Genomic DNA, 19,793 nt, shown 5'->3' on the forward strand with positions numbered 1-19,793 from the left:
GGAGACCCGTGCCCCAGCAGTGGGGACGTGATGGGTCGTAATGATGATCGATGGCATTGGCATGCCATTGGTGCGCTAAGCTGCTCGGTCGCTTTTACTGCATAGACGCTCCGATGATACCCCACAAGCTTCATGATCATAAAAATGTGTCTACCCCCACTTCTTGCGACGCGCAGTCCGACCCCCGACGAGGGGTAAAAGAGGAATTGGTTTTAATTATTTTAAGATATTGTCCTCTTGGATACTTACGTAATCTCTTTGTAATTTGCAGGTTGTACAAAGAACGCAAATCATACTGACTCCCATTGAAGTGGCGATTGAAGACATTCAAAAGAAGGTAAGTTTTCTAACACTCTTTCCAGCTGCCAGCAACATACATTTATCATTTATCGAGAGTTGGTTAGTGTGGAGTGGAGTATAAACTACAAAACAATTAGGATTATGATGATGACTTTACAGCTTTACATGTGCCCCAGGTGATACCTTTGAGAAGTGAAGCTCGCGGTAAAACCAACTTATCTTTTTATATTCTAAAGGGTAATTATTTAACACATCTGTATTTCTCCTCAGACGCAAGAGTTAGCGGCGGCGACTACGCAGGAACCTGCAGACGCCAAGATGCTCCAAATGGTGGTGCAGGGCTGCATCGGCACCACCGTCAACCAGGGGCCGCTGGAACTCGCACAGGTATGTACTACATGTGCAGGTGTGTACCTACTAGATGCTGCAGGGCCCGCTAGAACTGAGGCAGGTAAACACCACTCTGTACATCGGGATAAAAATCCAAAGACAATCGGGGATCTATGGAAACTGTGTCGACAGTCTCCACCCCACAAATTAATGCCGTAGATAGGTGGAAGCGACGGACATTGGTGGAGTCTTTTTTTACCGGACCGACTCTCTAGAACGTGCGTCACAAAATTCTACCTTATGTGTTAAATAATTTATTATTTTAGTTTTTTAATGGCCTAATAAGTATTACAGTTCTCACCAACATACTTTTATGCACAACTCGACACCTACGCAATAGCTTTCTGATAATTTGCTACATGTATAAGGCTAATGCCTTGTTTCATTGCAGGTGTTCCTGGCGCCGGTGGCAGAAGGCACACAGCCGCCCACGCGGCTCAGCAACAAGCTTCGCCTCGCCTTCAAGGACTTCTCAAAGAAGTATGTTCTACACTTACAAATTATTGATATACTTACATGATAATCACTGTAATGGACTAATTTATCTGTCTACTGCGCCGATGGTGCCAGATTCAATTCCTTGGCGTGGCAGTTCAAACACAGATATTTACTCTCCAGTATTACATTGGGTCCAATCAAACCCTGTCCAAAGAAACATAACACTGGTGAAAACTGGTTGCGGCAATACACGCCTATGCCGCAATGGAGAACTACTATAAGTAATTAGAATGCAGGGTTTGACTTCCCTTAGCTTCCTAACTCCACATTTCCACGCAGATGCCACGACGCTCTCAAGAAGAACAAGAACCTGATCGGGTCGGACCAGCGCGAGTACCAGCGCGAGCTGGAGCGCAACCTGGCGCGCTTCACGGAGCGCCTCGCGCCGCTCGTGCAGCCCACGCCCGGACACGCCGCGCTGCTGTGGTGAGTAGTGTGCTTTACTGCCTGCCTATGGCATTATATAGCCTCCCAACATTAATATGCAAAAATATGTATAATAGCAGTGGTTCGAGCCCTTTCTAAATTACTTTCTCTTAAACTAGCTGTTCCCGCGAGCTTCGCTTCGCCTTAAAAAGTTTTCCCGCGGGAATTTCGGGATAAAAAGTAGCCTATGTTCTTTCTCAGGGTTTAGACCATCTGTATACCAAATTTCATTCAAATCCGTTCTGTAGTTTTGGCGTGAAAGAGTAACAGACAGACAGACACAGTTACTTTCGCAGTTCTATATTAGTTAGGATTTGTCGCGCATTGACTAAAATTAATTACTCAAAACGCGCTTCTTACGATTGCAAGTTGAATACCCCGTACGAAATTTTGATCCTAAACATTCTATGAAAGGATGGTAAAGGTTTAATAATATATTTCGTTTTGCAGCAATGGACTCAACAAACCGGACTACAAGTTTCAAACATAAACAAGAAGGATGATATATGATGACTGATGAGGAAGAACATATTGGATATGGGAGGTACAAATGCATTAATATTGAACACATTAATGCAAAATCAAGCAAGTCAAGAAGTAGTGTCGAGCATGCACTGTTTCTGTTATTATAAACAATATACTAGATTTGGATCCAGGTAGAATTAAGGATTCCTTAAAAAGCAAGATACTCATAGTTTCAGGTTAAGTACTACTTTAGAACTAAAATGATCCTCATCGAGAAAATTGGTTTCGGACGTAAAATGACATAAAATACACTACAAAAAAAAAACAAATTGGCTGAAGATGAAAAGGATTTTTTATCAGATCACTTTCGTTCTAAAGGTGTCATGAATGGTTATGTATTTACTTATTTTATATTACTAACAAGACATAATTAAGCTTATTTAGTTACTCGGAAGTTCTTATCTCAGTTTTCATAATATTTGAAAACAAAATTTATTAAAATATGTGCGTATTGTGTTAATTTCGTAAATTTATGTACTTTACACATAGCGTATTATTTAATGTGCTTAAATATTTTTAAATGCACTTACAGACAAAACCAAGTTTATTTATTCACTTCAATATGTCTAGGCTAAGCTTTAATTACTGTATTATTAATCAATGTCCAGTATTTTATATTTAAACAAAAAATAAAACCAATGATTTATGACAAAATGTATTTATTTTTTAATAATCTTAAGACATACTATAAGATCACTCACGTCATCAAAATAAGTAATTCTAAATTATGAAATATAAGTCTCCGTGCGTGTTCATATTGAACCTGCGTACGCGGTAGCAGACTGCTTCATAATCTATTATGAAATTATTAATAATCATGTCATAATTTATGATTTAATTTGATATTTCGTGATCGCTGCCGCGCCCGCGAGTTCAAACTGACCGATCGCTCTTAGATTGAGGAAGTATCCACGCCAAACAAAATACAGTTCTATTCCGACCTATAGTGCCACAAACTTATCTGTTCCGGTGAGAGCGAACTAAATTGGTCCATATAATCTATGTCAATATGAAATTCATTAGTACAGTAAGTAATGAGGTATGGACCAATTTAGTTCGCTCTCACCGGAACAGATAAGTTTGTGGCACTATACCGATATCGCATACGTCTGAATAAACTTCACAAATAAAAACTGTTGCACCGATAAATTAACTAGTCCAAGATTTTTTCATAACAAAAAGTTGTATGCCGTGTGGAATGTTTACCTATTTTCACAATAATTAATAACTTAAAAATATGTCCTCTTTGACATAAAGAAAATACTGATGTGATGAAGTGGTACAAATCAAGATAAATACATTTATTGTAAGATTAGGTAAAATTGAATGACCGTTAATCGGTAAATAATAGATTTAGCTTAATAAAGGTCTATACAGCTTCCACGGGCTTTACGGTTTCGAAATGTAGAACGCTCTCATAGAGCAAGGTTTTCAATAAAGTTTTTTCATTACGGTCAGATTTATTTGCCATGCCCGAGCAGAGATTCCGCGTCCTATCATTCAGATCCACGGCGAGAACATAACTCGCTCGCGTCACCTGTACTAGGTCTTAGCTTATAGCTGTGCAAGCTCAACCTTATGTTTGATTTCTTCCGCGCCGGCCTCTATCTGGCTGATTATAATAGCAGCTGTAAAGTTACTTATTAGGTGAATTTAAGATATGACTTTTATTTCCGCAGCGGTAAATTATAGAATATAGTTCTTATTTTACATCTCCTGCCAATCAGTTCCAGATAGACGCCAGCAAAGGAGGAAATAAGGCCTAAGTGAATTTAGGACATTTATTATGTAATTTTAAGAAGTCAACCAATAGCCATCAAATATCAGTATCTGTGAATGGTACACATCCAACCTAAATTTGATAGAGCCGTTTCCACTTGGCGCGCTCCGCCTATGAAAACGACAAACGCTAGTGGGAGGGTCTCTTAGGGCTGCCACACACCACACATAAACTTGCCGGCATCATTCGATTAAAATTAGGGTAAAATCAAATAAGTCTAATGCATATCTGTGTTATTGGCTAGTGCCATCTTGGTAGTTCGAGAAATAACGCGATCCGACAATGCCGGCCTTGTGTGTAGCAATCCTTGTTACAAAAATTAAAATAGTTAACACAAAATCCACTTAGCACTAATTGTTCTCTTGGTCATTGGGTGTGTGCCACGTGAGTCGCTCCTCGTAGAACGCAATTACCTGGAAGTTATTAGTACACATTATTGTTACGTCGTGGTTTTGGATTAGCCCACGTGGTGGCCATGAGCATAAAACATAGCATGATACAGCCAGGTAATACAACTCCGCCTACCTACCCCATAAAGATTCATACAGGATGTTGCAAAAAGGGTATACTAAGCCGAAAGGGGGTGACTTTTTTTCGAGAATTTCCAAAACTCGTAAAACAAAAGTTGTTCAGAATGACCCCCTGAGTCACCCCGTTTCAGCTTAGTATACCCTTTTTGCAACATCTTGCAGAGGTACATGCATGCTTTATGTTGTGTTAATACAACTTGGTAGATAGTGATATTAGCTATATCATCAATAAAGGAAATCATTGAACCACACTCAAATCATTCATCGCATTATAAAAATTCATGGAAAAGCACATAATACATAATCAATAACACTGAATAGAACACATAGAACATCAATAGAACAATATTAACAAACAAAACCTCACCTGTTGTGGACACTTGACATTGGCAACCTTGGCAGGCACCAGCTCTGCCTCATCCGAATCCGACCACTTTACAAGGAACATGAGCTCCCCAGTGGCGTCTGATGCACCTGCAATCATGAAATTTATGTTATTGCTGGGGCGCTATTCTATTCTCTACAGTCTACATGAATAGAAATAGAACCTGAGAACCTGCACCTGGCTCTATCTGCCTTCTTTATAAGGCATTACTGACATAAGAGTTAATTGAGAAAACATATTATCTATCCAAAAAAACAAAAAGATTTCACCTTCTGAGGTATGAGGAACTCTGTTTCAGGGTAAGTATACAATAAGTATGTAGGCTAATATATTTTTTTTTTTTTTTTTTTTTTTACTTTTATATATATATATATATAATTTCTTTATTCAGATTACTAAGATCCAATTTTGTTAGTAGACATATTAAAATACAGTGTGTTAGTGAGTACTTAGAATATTTATAACTTAAAAACTATTATTTATTTAGGCCGACATGTTTGGCTACCCAATGTTTATACATTGGGCAGTCAAACCGGTCAACTATTGTACCAAGGATGGTGTTGGCACTGTCAGATATAGCAATTATGTAAATTGATATGGATAGTATTCAAATGTATTCTAACTTACCCAATAAATTTTATATTTCTCAAATTAAAACAACATACCAATAATCTTTTCAGCTTTCAGGCCTTTTTCGAAGCCAGACTTTGATTTGTCTTCCTTCTTTTCTTTCTTCTCCCGCTTGTCATCGGAGGACACGCTGGTGGAGCGGCCCTTGCGGCTGGACCCCGCCTCCTCGCTCGACTCACGGACACGCTTTTTGCTCTCCGGTTTTTTGGCAGATTTCTGAAAATTTTAAGAGATTCAGGATGTGAGCCTTGACCAACACTGGAGGGTTATTGATATCATATTCACACTCAGCAGGCAAATTGGAGATATTATAAAGCGCTGCATGTCAATTTACTTCAATGGCATTCTCCAGTGCTAAACCATACTCTGGAGTGAGTTAACAGGTTAAGTTAGTACCTCCTTCTCTTTCTCTTTCCTGTTGTCTTCGAAGGTCTTGATGAGCGCCTCGCAGTCGAGGTTCTCCACGGGCTCCCACGTACTCTCCTCCTCCTTGTAGCCCTTCCATTTCAGTAGATATTGTGTCTGGAAACATACATAAGTAAGCTAAACTAAATACAGATTCTATCAAAGATGAGATCGTGATCGTGAAGTGACCGGACAAAAATATGAAGTACACCACCACAGCAAGTATATATTATAAATTTTAATAATCAATTCCGGTCATTTTAGATTTTAAATTGCGGCAAAATTTTACAATTTCTAACCTTTCCTTTCACAGTCCTCTTGTCAAGGACCTTTTCTACCACATACTCTTCCTCTTCGCTGGAAGCATCAGTGTTATCACTTTTTTTGGAGTCCTTTTTACCCATATTGTTAACTGTTATGACCACTAACAACAAATTTAGATCAAGAATCAAGATTCAAGAAAGTAAATCACCACAACAGCCGGCTACGCGTCGTTACAGATTTCAAAATGGCGGATGAGCAGCATATTCTATACACTATGGTCATGGTCTATGGCCGAAGCTAAACAACTTGAATGAAATGTTGCCACAAATAAAAACAACCCCTCTTTTTGGGTTGTATTTTTGTTCTAAAACAGTTTCCACACACGGCAGTTTTGTGTCGAAAAATCTCATAGAAATAGTAAAAAAATATCGCAATATTGTAGGCTCCCGTTTTGACAGCTAATAAATTTTGAATATATTAGAAGAATAGAATAGAAGAGACTCTATATGTGTAATATATGACAGTACGGTACACTATGTTGTCACGACATCTATCGGCTTACACAAAAACTCAACTGACAGCTGTCAAGGAAAACGGCTCATACAAAACTTATTTTTTTTTTTTTTTTTTTGTTTTTTTCCGGGGTTCGCGTTGGTTGGTGCTCACGTGTTCCTCAATTTTCGCGTCTTTGGACCCCTTTTTTGGGTCAATTTAGCAGTTAATTCTTGTTATTTGTAGTAATTGTGGTGTTGGTAAGTGTTTAGTGTTGTGTTCGTCCATCCATTAAAAGTGTTTGTTCCATTTTAATAAAAATGGAGCATCATTCGGATCCCCCGATCCGGCTGCCGCCAGATCCCCCTGATGGCGAAATGCAGAGTATGCAGACGCCCGAACAACCCCCGCTATCCCCCATATTGTTCACCGAACCATCCCAGGAGACGCGAAAGCGTCCCAGGGATGATCAACAGTCGCATCCGCAAGGTAAGCGCGTTATTGTTAGTCCCGATCTGGCATCCGCTAGCATCCAGACTATCTACACCCACCCAAGCCTCGACGCCGTCAAGGTGTACGATGATTTAGACGCAGGCCCGTTCATTGTTAACGTCAGCCAGGAAGTCCCTTCTGGAAATCCTGCCTCTGGTGCCCCACTTAGGGCTATCAAGTTCGGCCAATTTTTATATCAAAATAAAATAATGGATATTACCCGAGATGGTGTAAAAATGACTGGTAGAAACAGAGTCTCAGTTGAGTTTAAGACCGCAAAGGCAGCCAATGAATTTGTCCATCATCCCGCACTTGCACCAAACAAATTTATAGCTGTAATCCCCACATACAACATAACCCGAATGGGTGTTGCCAAAAGAGTCCCGGTGGATCTATCACTGGACGATTTTGTCAACTCCCTTGACCTCCCACAGGGCTGCGGTATGGTGCTGAAAGCCCGCAGATTTAGCAGAAAGGTGGTCAATGATGGCGTTACAACTCATGTCCCAACGCAAAATGTAGTGATTACATTCAGGGGACAATATCTCCCCGAGAAAATATACTCTTTCCGGGCTGTGGTAGAAGTTGTGAGGTATACATACCCCACAATTCAATGCTACGCCTGCTGTAGATTTGGACACACCCAGGCTCAATGCCGTTCAAAACCAAGGTGCTTCAAGTGTGCTCAACCACACTTGGGTGAATCGTGCAATTCTCCCCAACCAACTTGCCTTTACTGTTCTGGTAATCATCCCTCAACAGACAAGAATTGCCCTGAACAGTCAAGGCAAAAATCAATTAAAGTATTAATGTCGCAGGACAGCATCTCCTTTGCTGAGGCAGATGCTCGCTTACCCTCAAGCAAAAAGTCTTTTGCTGAAGTTGCTTCAACCAAACCAAATGGCCAGCCTCCCAACCGTTCCTACAAAAAAACTGTAGTCACACAACGCAGGCCTAGGTCCCCCCTTCGTCCTGGATACGACAAACTTGCCCATCAGGCCATCATCTCTTCTCCACCTTCTTCACTTCCTAATGGAAGTGCCCTGAGTGTAATCACTCCCAACGACAATTTGCTAGACCACCTCTTGTCTCTGGTTGTTAGTCTGCTGGCTAAATTCAGTGACACCTTACCGCCCAACGTTGCCCAAAAATTACAAGTTATCTCGTCCCTAATTCACAATGGCTCTGAACCCACCCACAATGGCTGCGAACCCGATCCGGGTTCTTCAGTGGAATACGCAGAGCATTAGCAGCAAGAAAAGCGAACTGCTCACATTAATTGATGACATCAAGCCCGCTGTCCTTGCCATCTCGGAGACATGGCTTGTGCCGGGGTCCCGTTTTCGGGTTTCTGGTTACTCATGTCTGCGGGATGACAGGGATGACGGGTATGCTGGGTGCGCTTTGCTAGTAAAGCGTTCCCTTACCTTTTCTTCTATCCCTATCCCCCCCCACGGGCAGGAGTTTAACGTCGTAGCTCTTAGGGCTATAGGCGTTACATTCGTGTCCGTCTACTTCCCTGATCCTCACCCTTCTCTTCTTCCTTCTTTTTACAATATAATTTCTTCTCTTCCACGGCCTCTCCTGATCATGGGGGACTTTAACGCCCACCACTCCTCTTGGGGCTCTTATCGTACTGACTCATTTGCTGTCGCCCTCTTAGACGTGCTTGATACCTTAGATGTTTGCATTTTAAATGACGGGTCTCCAACCCGTCGAGTCCATCCTCATCAAAACCCTAAAAGTGCAGTGGATCTATCCTTCTGCTCTCCTCTTCTCTCATCATCTATATTCTGGAGGGTCCTTCCAAATACTTTTGGAAGTGATCATTTTCCCATTGCAATCACCATACCCAACAAGACCAGCATTCTCACTGACAGATGTGCCTTTCCAAGGTATATGGTTGGTGAGAAAGACTGGTCCAACTTTATCTTATCAATAGAAGATAAACTTAGCCTGATCCAGCCCTGTTCTAGAGATAATTTCCTTGCGAACTATGACATGTTTGAGAGAGCATTAACATCCTCTGCAAAAAACAAAAAAACCCGCAAATGCCAAAGAGTCTCACCGCCTTGGTGGGACTCCGACTGTACCACGGCCATTGACGAACGCAATAATGCAGAGGGTGTTTATCTCTCAAACATGAACATGGACAATTTTATTAATTATAAACGCATAGCGGCTCGCACTAAAAGGCTTCTTAAAAAAAAGAAGAAGCAGGGCTGGTTCAGGTTTTGTGAACGTCTCTCCCCCAGATCCCCCCCTTCCTTAGTGTGGAGATATATACGACGTTTCCGCGGATCTCTGAACGTTGAGGATACTACATGTAACGATCCCTCTATATGGCTCGAAGGGTTCAGTGATAAGCTGGCCCCTCCATATGTCCCACACTATGATTCTTTTCCTCCACCCCCATCTATTATACAATCTTCAGACAGACTGGATTCACCATTCTCCATGGATGAACTTCAATCTGCTCTATCAGGTCTATCCGATTCATCTCCAGGTATTGATGGCATCCCGTATTCTTTTCTTTCAAAATCAAGCCTAAGGATCAAGCGGGTCTACTTGGAGCTGATAAATTACTTCCTTGAGTATGGAGTTACTCCGAGCTCATGGAGTAAGCAGATAGTCGTACCTATATTGAAATCTGGCAAAGACCCTCGTGATCCAAACTCCCGACGACCGATCGCCCTATCCTCCTCCTTGGCTAAAGTTTTAGAACATTTAATAAAGTGCAGGCTTGAATGGCTAGTCGAGAACAAAGGCATCTTAGCCAAAACCCAGTTTGGGTTCAGAAAAGGTATGAGCACTTTGGACAGCCTCGCGATTCTTACTACTGACATCCAAATAGCCTTTAAGAGGAAAGAATACCTGGTGGGTGTCTTTCTTGATGTAGCATCTGCTTACGACAACGTACTTCTTCCTGTGCTCAGGCAGAAAATGCGCCAGCTGAGTATTCCAGTGAAGCTTACCCGTCTGGTTTGCAGTCTATTGATGGAGAGATCCATTTTTATTAAATCACCTACATGTTCCGTAGACCATCCCAAATTTGTTTGGAAAGGCCTCCCCCAGGGTTCAGTCTTGAGCCCTCTCCTGTACAGCCTCTACACGTATGATCTTGAACGGTCCGTTGACTGCTTTTGCGATATTCTACAATATGCTGACGACCTAGCACTCTACTATGCTTCCTCTTCATTAGCAGAGACCAATGTCCAGCTGAATCTGGCCTTAAGATACCTCTCGGACTGGCTGACTCGACATGGCTTATCCTTATCCACCCAAAAATGTACAGCAGTCGTATTTACCAAAAAGCGTACCATCCCTGACGTGGACATCGTTATTGGAGAAGATACAATTGCTGTATCAAGTGAAGTCAAATTCTTAGGCGTGATATTGGACTCCAGGTTATCAGGTACCCATCACATGAGCTATGTGGCTCGGAAGTGTGAGAGGGGTGTCAACGTCCTCAGATCACTGTCGGGTGTTTGGTGGGGTTCTCACCCGTACTCACAGAAACTGCTCTATAATGCTATAGTCCGGAGCCATTTCGACTACGCTGCCTTCATAATTGATCCGTGCAATAAAGCAGCTCTGGAAAAAATAGACAAAGTGCAGTATAAGTGCCTTCGCATAGTTTCGGGAGCGATGAAATCCTCCCCCACTAATGCCCTCCAGGTTGAGTGCGTTGACCCTCCTCTCTCACTTCGGAGGCAATACTTATGTGATCGATTTTTCTTCCGAATTTGGCAATCGACCTCCCACCCTTTATTGGCAAAACTTGATACCCTTAATCGCCTATGTAATGCTCAAGAAACCCATGGACTTTCCTATCTACTAAAAACTTATATCTTTTCTGCTAACCTCCCACACCCTACATCAAAATTTAATATTAACCCTCTGTTTGATGTTCCTTACGACGCCTTAGTTTTTCAGCCCAATGTAGTCATGGATTTAGGTATCCGTAAAGACTCTCCTGCCGCTGAAAAAGCTCTAAGTGCGAAACTCAATTCAGAGTGGCCAGGCTGGCTCCCCATTTTCACTGACGCTTCCAAACTCTCTGAAAACAGCAACGTGGGTTTGGCCGTATGGCTGCCAAAGTACAAAGTTGCACTCAGTTTTAAGCGTCCCCCTGAATCCTCGGTCTTCACGGGCGAGGCAACAGCTATTCTCGAGGCGCTTCTGTACGCTGAGTCACACAAACTTAACAAATCTATTATCCTTTCTGATTCGGCCAGTTCCTTACTAGCAATTATTTCCTTTCCCTTTAAATCCAAATCCAAATTCCCTATCATTTTAAAAATTAGAGAAACCCTATTCCGGTGCATGACTCAGGGTATTGAAGTAGCTATCGCTTGGATACCTGGGCACAGTGGTATCATTGGTAATGAGTGTGCAGATTCCTTTGCTAAGGATGCCGTTGGCTTGGGCCTGGATACTCATTACCAAAATTTTGCCCACGACCTTGCCTCGCTCGCAGGATCGAGGCTGGACAGATCCTGGAATGTGTCTTGGGACACTTCCAGGAACATCAAAGGTAAGTTCTACTCCCGTATACAACCTCATATTCCCAAAAAGCCATGGTTTTTTAGAGCCAAACAATTAGATAAAACCACCACTTCAACTATTTGTAGACTGCGTCTGGGCCACGCGTGCACCCCGGTGCATCTGGCTAGGATTCGGGTCCGTGATAGCTCTGTCTGCGACTGCGGTGCCAGTGAAGGAACTGTTGATCATCTCTTCTTCGAATGTCCCAATCTTCAATCTTCTTTATATGATATCCTCCCTCCCACTATCCCCAAACCTGTAAATACTAACTATCTTCTAACCCTTGTACATACTCCCCTTGTTAATATACTGTACAAATTCCTTAAGACTAACAATATTAAACTGTAAATGTGTTTGTACATATATACTAACAAATCTAACCCTTACTTGTGATGTCTTTTTGTACATATATTGTGTTTGTCTGGTTGTTTCAGGTTTTAACTGTACATATAGTCTAAAATAACCGTAACGACTGCTTTTCAATACCGCGAGCATTGGTCACGTGACTCTGGCCCAGTTAGCCGTGTTAGTCACACACGGCAAAGAGCCATTCATCCAAAATTGAATTGAATTGAACTTATTTTTTTCTTTTAATCGCTAAATAATAAGCCAGAATAGGTAATGCGTTGTCGTTTTGTATATTTGTTTGCGTGAATCAAAAGTAAATCGTTAAATTGTGTAGCTGTCAAAACGAGCTTACGATATTGCGAGGAGTGAAGTAGTAGTTTGCATTCAATAGATTAAACTTTGAAAATTACCCAATTTGAAATTATGTTAGTATGGAAAGGCAAATATCAGAAAAAAGTTTTTCTACTGAAACATTGTAAGCGAATTTGAGGATTTGATTAGTTCAAAATGTTTTTTTTTACTACTTTTTAATAATCATATGAAAATACAGGCTATAGATTGTTTGTCTTTGTAACAAGCAATAAATATTCATTAATATTCCAAGTGTTTAAATAAATAGCAGACTAAAAGAAGTCTCAAGGGACCCTAGGGCTGGCTCTTACCTCGCACAAAGGCTAAGCACCGCTATACAGCGGGGTAACGCGGCCAGCGTCTTGGGTACCCTACCCGACAGTGGCAGCGATCTGGCCAGCATTTTCTTTTTAGTTTAATTTTAATTTTATATTAGTTATTTAGATTGTATTGTGTACATAGATATTTACAGTTTCAATAAATGATTATTAAATAAATTGTAATTTGTAAACTCATATCTGGCAGCCCTATAAAGCATAGACAACACGACTATTCAGTACCATCAGTTCTTGTTCTGAGTCTGTTGACTACAATAAAATCTCAATAAAATGTACGGAATATAATATTCTGAGGGAAGAAATTCGTGGTTGGTAGGGCAAGGGCAGAAATCTGTTGCTCTCTTTCTTTTACCCAAAATTTATTTTTTATGAATTCGGCAAAGTTTAATTATTAAAATGTAGTAAATGGCATAGTAAGATTACGATGGGTAAGTATTGTAAACTATTTTACGTTAATTGAGTATCCCTATAATCTTATTAGGTATTTCATTATTTAAACTCTTCTCTTTTTACTTAATGCGATAATAAATGAAGTGTTTTAAGGTAGAATACGTTTATATACTGCCGTCTCGCTCTAACTCGTGCAATGCGCGTATCAAACAAAACAACAGTCGATTATTCGGTTTCCTCCTGTTGAGTCGTCGTCGGTAAAGTTTATAGACTTGCGCAAATCAATTTTTAGATTGTATTCGATTGAACTAACCAGTTGCAATACAAAACGGTGATTTATTAAAATCGTGCCAGATTTTTTTGTGATAAACTTATGTCTACCGATTGTGCTGGAGCTGCGTAATAAAAATAAAAGGATTTTTTGTGACAAGTCAAGTGGTTTCGAATTTACTTTTGACGTCACCGCGGAGGACCAATCAGCTGTGAGAGCAAGTGCGTGCAACAGGCTGAATTCTTATCGACAAGTGAATTATTTTGTTTTGAAACATTGAACATTTTTATAGATGGCTAAGTTTGGATGAAGAGTTTTTGTTAATATGTTATTAAAATGTACTGCGGACGGGAGGCGTATCAAAGTCAACGGAGCACCGGTCAGCCAAGGCAATGTGGCGAGAGGTAAGGTCGGCTAAACCATAATTAACGATGTACTTACTACTTATTTACCATCTATTTACCTGATTATCTATGATAATTACATTACCTACGTAGTTACGTACATAGTAGGTATTTATTTCAGCTCAAAATTTCTATACATTTCAGTTTCCTGCTCCGCTTATTCCTGGAAACCTATTCCCTCCTAGAAAACCTCACCTCCAGAAGATCATCATGCTTTCTTCCTTATATCCGCTTAGCTACCAATATTCTCCCAGACTCGCATGCATGGTATAAATATTGTAATTTATTCATATTTTCGTTTTGCTTTTTAAATGTATCATAATACCGATATGCCTACCAATAATTAGCCTAATTTACAGTTTTAAAGTAAGTATAGGGCTTGTATAGGAACGATTAATCAGAATCCATTGTCGATAGACCTAATTACCTACCTCCTACATGCTCCTTCCTTACCCTATGACACTGCTGAGTTGCAGTCTGCTGCATAATACCCGATGTCAAAACTTCAAAACGTTATAGAAGATTCGAATTACCTACCTACGGCTACGTTATAAACTTGATGAATTTACTTAAGTACCTATTTATATTTTGTTGGCGCATTATTATCATTAGTAAATTGTTGCAGAGTTAATGATTATGATGCTTACCTGCTCGCAGTTTCAATAGCTCTAACTAGGTACATACTTACCGATAACTGTTCTGTCATACGATTTTGCCAAATAATTATAAAAGAAAAGGGTTAATGAAACTGTCAACTTCAACGACAAAACCGGCAGACAGCCGACAGCCCGCTTGCTTCCACCTGTTATTGGTTATTTCGACTTACGAGCTAGGTATTTACACTTCTTAAGTACCTACCTACATAACAGTAGAGGGTTCACTTCGGTTGTCCATCGGACTACTGTACTTACTGAAGTGAAAATTGGGCTTCAGTGCTGGATCAATTTATACATTCTAGAGAGCCATCAAATTCATAGAAGTTACGTCACTTTGAATGCAAATGAGTCATTAATTGAGATGGTGATCGCTGATAAGGTAGTTGGAAGCTTTCATCTGTCTTTATCTACACACTTATTCACATCCAAGACTAGGAGGGGAGGGAGAGTGGAGGGGAAGTATTGTATATCTACAATTCTACATATTATTAGTTAGGTACTTGTACCTAAAACATTTCGATGATAATGTAGTGGACTTAAGGAGGTGGTGGTCCTTCTCTGTGAAAGGTCATGTCATGGATAAATTCCTTATAAATTCATAGTACACAAACCCTATTTAGAAAACATAATAACCATGATAGTCCGCAACTAGGGTTCGAAGTATCGGCGTCCGGTATCGATACCGAGTACTCATGTGGTATCGAGACGAGGGTATCGATACCGAAATAGTATCGGTCCAAAAGTATCGATACTACTCAGTATCGAGTACTTACGAAATAGATACATTTTGGACCTTCACCAGCTTGAATATCTACTTTTCCATTGCATTTTTAATAATAGTTTTGGAGATAATAGCAAATGAATACAAAAAATATGCAAGATTCTGGGGTTTTAACGGATCTGTTTTGTTTTAAGACCTTTTGAGGATGAATAGTTTGAGTTCTGAGTGTACGTATGTGTTCCTATAACAATTTCATAAAAATATAGTAGGTCGTTTGTAGGCCTATCATATTATAATGTACTATAAAGTACTCGATACCAGCGATTTGCGTATCGAGACGAGGGTATCGATACCGAAAAAGTATCGGTCCAAAAGTATCGAGTACTCAGTATCGAGTATCGCGAACGAAAGTATCGATACTTACTCGGTATCGAAAGTATCGTTCGAACCCTATCCGCAACATTAATATACAACCAAGAATACCGAATACCGTCCGTGTGCCTAGGTATGATCAATCCATGAGACGCTGCAACGACGAGATTCAAATATATATTATTCAAAATGAAAATAAAAGGTATAGGTTCAACTATAATTTTAATATAAATGATGAATCAAGTTTTTAGCCCCTCTACCCACCAAGACATCTTCCCAGGACAGCCATTTAGACTAATACTAATAAAATATCAAATTACTCAAGATAACGCCCACTGACCACTCCGATATCTGAGAGTCCGATGTAAACAACACAATGTAATAAATAAATTACCCAGAAGCTTCATTGGTAAATAACCCGCCGTCCCAAACATCCAATTGATAAATATAATCTAAAACTAACATTCTTCAACTACGTCAGTCTGTAAATTAGTAGCGCGTCCTCCCAAAACTCATCGACAAATTTACGGCCCAAGTCAATATTATGAGTGTTCACTTCAAAGGATCGATTCCCGATATATCTCGATTACTCGATAACTGCCAGCGATCGAGTTCCGGTCGATATGATGTATGGGGTCGCCGCAACGCAAACAAACAAGTGGCCGATCGATAACCGTCCGTCCGTCCGAACCTCGAAGGAAAGCCGTGGTCGCGCTAAGCGTAGTCCCAGGTCCCTGCGGTGGGGTAATCAATAATGAGCAGATTAAGACGATCAGGTTATGTGATTCAGAGACAAGAAGGTATAACCAATACAAAAATTATAACAAACTCTTACCTCACCTTCCCCTGTCTATCAAGACTTGTAAAAAGCGCCCTTCTTCTCTGGAGTACCTAGGTATATCAGCGAATTATTAAAAGTGCAGTCTAGGTCTGGTTTTTTGTTCTTTCTGTTAAAACAGCTTTATGTTATGTTGGTTAAATCTCATGAAGGATTTACGAGCTATAGACACTCCAGTGGGTGACAGTTCCTTGAGTTAACACTAAGATCTTCTTTTAACAATGACAAGCCATAATGCGGTTTGATTGGCTAGAGTTATAGTGGAGTTGGATATGAACTTGAGACATCAATGACGTTTATTGTGGGTAGTTAAGACCCAATGATTTTTTTAACTAAAGGTCGAATATTTGTGATCGCTTTCGTAGAAGTGTGTGCAAGGCCATCACATATATTAAATTGACTATAGATTATTTATGAATACGTATACAAACTCGGTTAATTTGTAGAGGTATCCTGTTTATATATTCATATATATACCTATACCTATGAGTTCTTTATATATTAGATTACATAAGATGTACCTATCCATTATAACGATGTAGTACCTAACACAGAGTACATCTACTAACAATTTATCTACGTCAGTCAGAAACCTATTTACGTAAATAGTGTTATCGTGTGATACTTACAATAGTATGGCTCTTGTTAAAATAGTCAAACAAGCTTACAAATTCCACAAGAATAGCATCAATTTTAGCGTTGCATTTCCATTACAATGCCTCGTAAATATCAAGTTGATAAATAATGGATATTTTGCTTAATTTTAATTACTTCTACCACCCCCCTATGTTGTTCAGTAAAATATTAAACGCTCTGGATCTCTCTGGTGAAATATCAAAGATATCGTAATCAAAGTTATCGCAATTCGTCAACCGAACCGGACCGACATGGATCTTAAAATCAGAAATCTGAAGTGGTTGTGAGTCGTCCATTGTCCATATCACCGATGCCCACCGTTGATGTTGGGTTGGACTAGGACGAGTTCTCGAGTGGAGACCACAACGCACATCATACATACCATACCACATACCTCACTCAAATAGGCTTCTTTCATGCACCCCACCAGACTAAATGAATTCATCAGGCGTAAATAACGACCAGACTATTATCGATAATTAAAAAGAAACGAACGAGACAGCATTCTAAAATAGGTCGTGCATGTTTGCGTGAGGCGACAAAGTGTCCTGATAGGCGGTGTTATCGCGCGCTATCTCGGGGTCAGTCCGCGCCGCGCGGCCGGCTCCATGCGCCTGCGCACGCGTCCAGCATATGACCGCCCAGCATTTACTGGCCCATATTTTCGTCTATCATAATGCTGCTACCCCACTTGGCTATTCATATTTGCGTATTTCCATGTGTGGTCAGTATATTTGCCAAACTTATTGTCGTATTTGCGCACTGTTTTGGTATTTGGCAAATACAGCAAACATCCAATCACAAATACGGATAGCCAAGTGAGGTAGCAGTATAAGATTCATAAGAGTTTGACAATGACGAATCAGGAAAATTGTTGTATTAATTACGATTGTGATTAGTTTAAGTATTTATTGGGGTTTCGACCTATTAGCTGCGTGGGTTAGATTCTTGGATCCTGGATCCGATTCCGGTTGTCCTGAGTACAGTATTAGAAACACAAATTGTTTGTGATTTGTATCACTAATCACATATAAAAAGATAATCGCAGATATTTTTCATGTTCTATTACATTCGGTAAATTCGTAGATCTTCAACAAACTCCTTTATTTTTGATGATTTGCTGAAACTTAGTGAAGGTTTTGCATGCGCAATGCTCATGATTGACCATATGAGTTCATAATGACCATCCACTATACTATCTCTCTAATCATAAGATTATTGATAATGACAATCTGACCTGATATGACGATAAAGATACGATAGAACGATATTATGTAAAATTGTAAAGATCCCGCAATCTTTTTAGTATTCTTACTTCCGCATTTCAAATATGTAATATTGTAAGCATCATCAGTCAATAAAGGTCCACAGGACAATGCAGAACATGTAGGACGTGGATACTTATTATTATTGAAATAACTACATAGGTACCATATTGCATTTTAAATAATATTGTGTTTTCAAATGTGGTCTTACGCTACAGACCGGTTTTCGGTAACGGCTACATTGCTAAGTCCAGCCTACTCTAGGGCTTCACATATATTTTTTGTTACAAAATAATCTAACAGCAATAGCTTATTTGCATGTGCTGTGTGGTTAATGGTTATTAAACTAATATTTATCTGCCTATAGCGGAAGTCTTAGGCGACGATAAGAGCAACTTGCATAAAATGTCTTGTTCAAACAAAACAAAGAAGATTACGCCTGGATTATGTCACATTTTCAGTTATCATTATCATTCCTGTCGTATTGCATAATTTTCAGTTATGTATTTGTAGGTTGGACCTGCTACACTGAAAATCAGTAGTTAGCATTAATAAGCAAATGTAGGAATTGCTTAAACAAAATAGTGAACGTTGTAGAAGTGGTCATGGTATAGGTACAATGTTAATAAATTTAATATTTATTACTTTTGTAGGTAGGTAATTTAGTGAGGTACACAATTTAGACACATGCCACTTCACCAATAAGTGTAACTTAACTATCTCGCATTCTTTGCCAGTTATAACCGGTTGAATCTTTTCTAACGACACCAAACGCGTTCGTATCACGAAGCCGAATGGAACCCCAAAATCGTACGTTTTGTTGGTGGCATCTAGTTTCTGGGCTAGCACGTGGCCATTGCTGTGGACAACTGAACACTGTCGTATCTTTATGTCCTCGGCCCTCCTTATCCCACCACTTTAGTCTAAAGCCTAAAATGTAATTTTCAAACAAAGATTCTCCTTTATCGAAAATCTAACGCAACCTACATCACATCAGTATCCATTCTTCTTCTTCTTAAATTAAAAAGCCTTGTTCTTATCGGTGCAGTTCCCGCCACCGCGGTCAGCCAGTTCTTTGAATTCTTTGTACGACACGACCTTTGCCTTGCTCTTAAATTGGTCTACATAGCTTTTTCTTGGTCGCCTCTTCTTCTGTTCCCGTCTATTTCGCCTTCCATTATATTCCAGTATCCATATTCAATCAATATTTATCAGCAGTTCATCTAAAAATAGATACCCACTGCTTTTACCTATGTAGATATTTTCATAGGGAAATGTACGTTATCAACTATTTCGGTGTTATTTATCTAACTCTACGTGACTGGCACTTACTGTGTGCTCTATGTATTACGTGATGTGTTGAGGTCTGGATTGAGCGGCTGCCGTTTTAGTAGGTTCATGCTAATTGTCTCTTGTTGGTTATTCGGTGAACGGGTTTCATGTTTCATGCTGATGTTCGAATGGTTGCTCGTTTCATATTCAATAACCTGACGTGGGAGTAATAATGTTTTTTTAATGCTAAGTAAATAACTACTACT

The 19,793-nt window shown here is 39.9% G+C and overlaps 3 protein-coding genes and 1 long non-coding RNA gene across 7 annotated transcripts in view; 3 read left to right on the top strand and 1 right to left on the bottom strand.

Annotated features, from left to right (window-relative positions):
* LOC105394979 (dedicator of cytokinesis protein 7) overlaps nucleotides 1–3,080 on the top strand; it is a 41,117-nt gene extending 38,037 nt beyond the window's left edge. The window contains exons 36-40 of the mRNA XM_048627263.1: nucleotides 272–337; nucleotides 571–687; nucleotides 1,082–1,170; nucleotides 1,468–1,614; nucleotides 2,065–3,080. Of these exons, the coding sequence (XP_048483220.1) occupies nucleotides 272–337; nucleotides 571–687; nucleotides 1,082–1,170; nucleotides 1,468–1,614; nucleotides 2,065–2,104 (459 nt within the window). The 3' untranslated portion in view covers nucleotides 2,105–3,080. The remainder of the gene's footprint in view (nucleotides 1–271; nucleotides 338–570; nucleotides 688–1,081; nucleotides 1,171–1,467; nucleotides 1,615–2,064) is intronic.
* Nucleotides 3,081–3,906: 826 nt separating this feature from the next.
* LOC105381626 (chromobox protein homolog 1) lies at nucleotides 3,907–6,386 on the bottom strand. Its single transcript, XM_011551405.3, has 5 exons — nucleotides 6,169–6,386; nucleotides 5,861–5,986; nucleotides 5,500–5,680; nucleotides 4,817–4,923; nucleotides 3,907–4,332 (listed from the first exon to the last, which is right to left on the bottom strand). Exons 1-5 carry the CDS (start codon nucleotides 6,271–6,273, stop codon nucleotides 4,270–4,272), a joined length of 582 nt encoding a protein of 193 aa, XP_011549707.1. The 5' UTR covers nucleotides 6,274–6,386; the 3' UTR covers nucleotides 3,907–4,269.
* Nucleotides 6,387–6,750: 364 nt separating this feature from the next.
* LOC125490567 lies at nucleotides 6,751–12,226 on the top strand. Its single transcript, XR_007267761.1, has 2 exons — nucleotides 6,751–6,885; nucleotides 12,100–12,226. It is a non-coding gene; the product is annotated as an uncharacterized LOC125490567 (long non-coding RNA).
* Nucleotides 12,227–12,965: 739 nt separating this feature from the next.
* The window catches only part of LOC105394980 (nuclear factor of activated T-cells, cytoplasmic 1), a 58,297-nt gene continuing 51,469 nt past the window's right edge, over nucleotides 12,966–19,793 (top strand). For 2 of the 4 annotated variants that reach the window (XM_038120936.2, XM_038120940.2), the window contains exon 1: nucleotides 13,266–13,767. In XM_038120936.2, the coding sequence (XP_037976864.2) occupies nucleotides 13,689–13,767 (79 nt within the window). In that variant the 5' untranslated portion in view covers nucleotides 13,266–13,688. Of the gene's footprint in view, nucleotides 13,131–13,265; nucleotides 13,768–19,793 lie in introns of those variants that run through there. The other 2 variants (XM_038120937.2, XM_038120941.2) reach the window with 2 other exon arrangements.

The sequence above is a fragment of the Plutella xylostella genome, chromosome 4, assembly GCF_932276165.1.
Source record: "Plutella xylostella chromosome 4, ilPluXylo3.1, whole genome shotgun sequence".
In the NCBI taxonomy this organism is placed as follows: Eukaryota; Metazoa; Arthropoda; class Insecta; order Lepidoptera; family Plutellidae; genus Plutella; species Plutella xylostella.

What these genes read in the sequence shown, in the direction of transcription:
- LOC105381626 (XM_011551405.3), bottom strand. Translation starts at nt 6,273, where the DNA reads ATGGGTAAAAAGGACTCCAAAAAAAGTGATAACACTGATGCTTCCAGC. An exon ending in GGAAAGAGAAAGAGAAGGAG is followed by an intron (nt 5,681 to 5,860) that starts GTACTAACTTAA and finishes TAAAATTTTCAG; the next exon opens with AAATCTGCCAAAAAACCGGA. An exon ending in ATGTCAAGTGTCCACAACAG is followed by an intron (nt 4,333 to 4,816) that starts GTGAGGTTTTGT and finishes AATAACTTCCAG; the next exon opens with GTAATTGCGTTCTACGAGGA.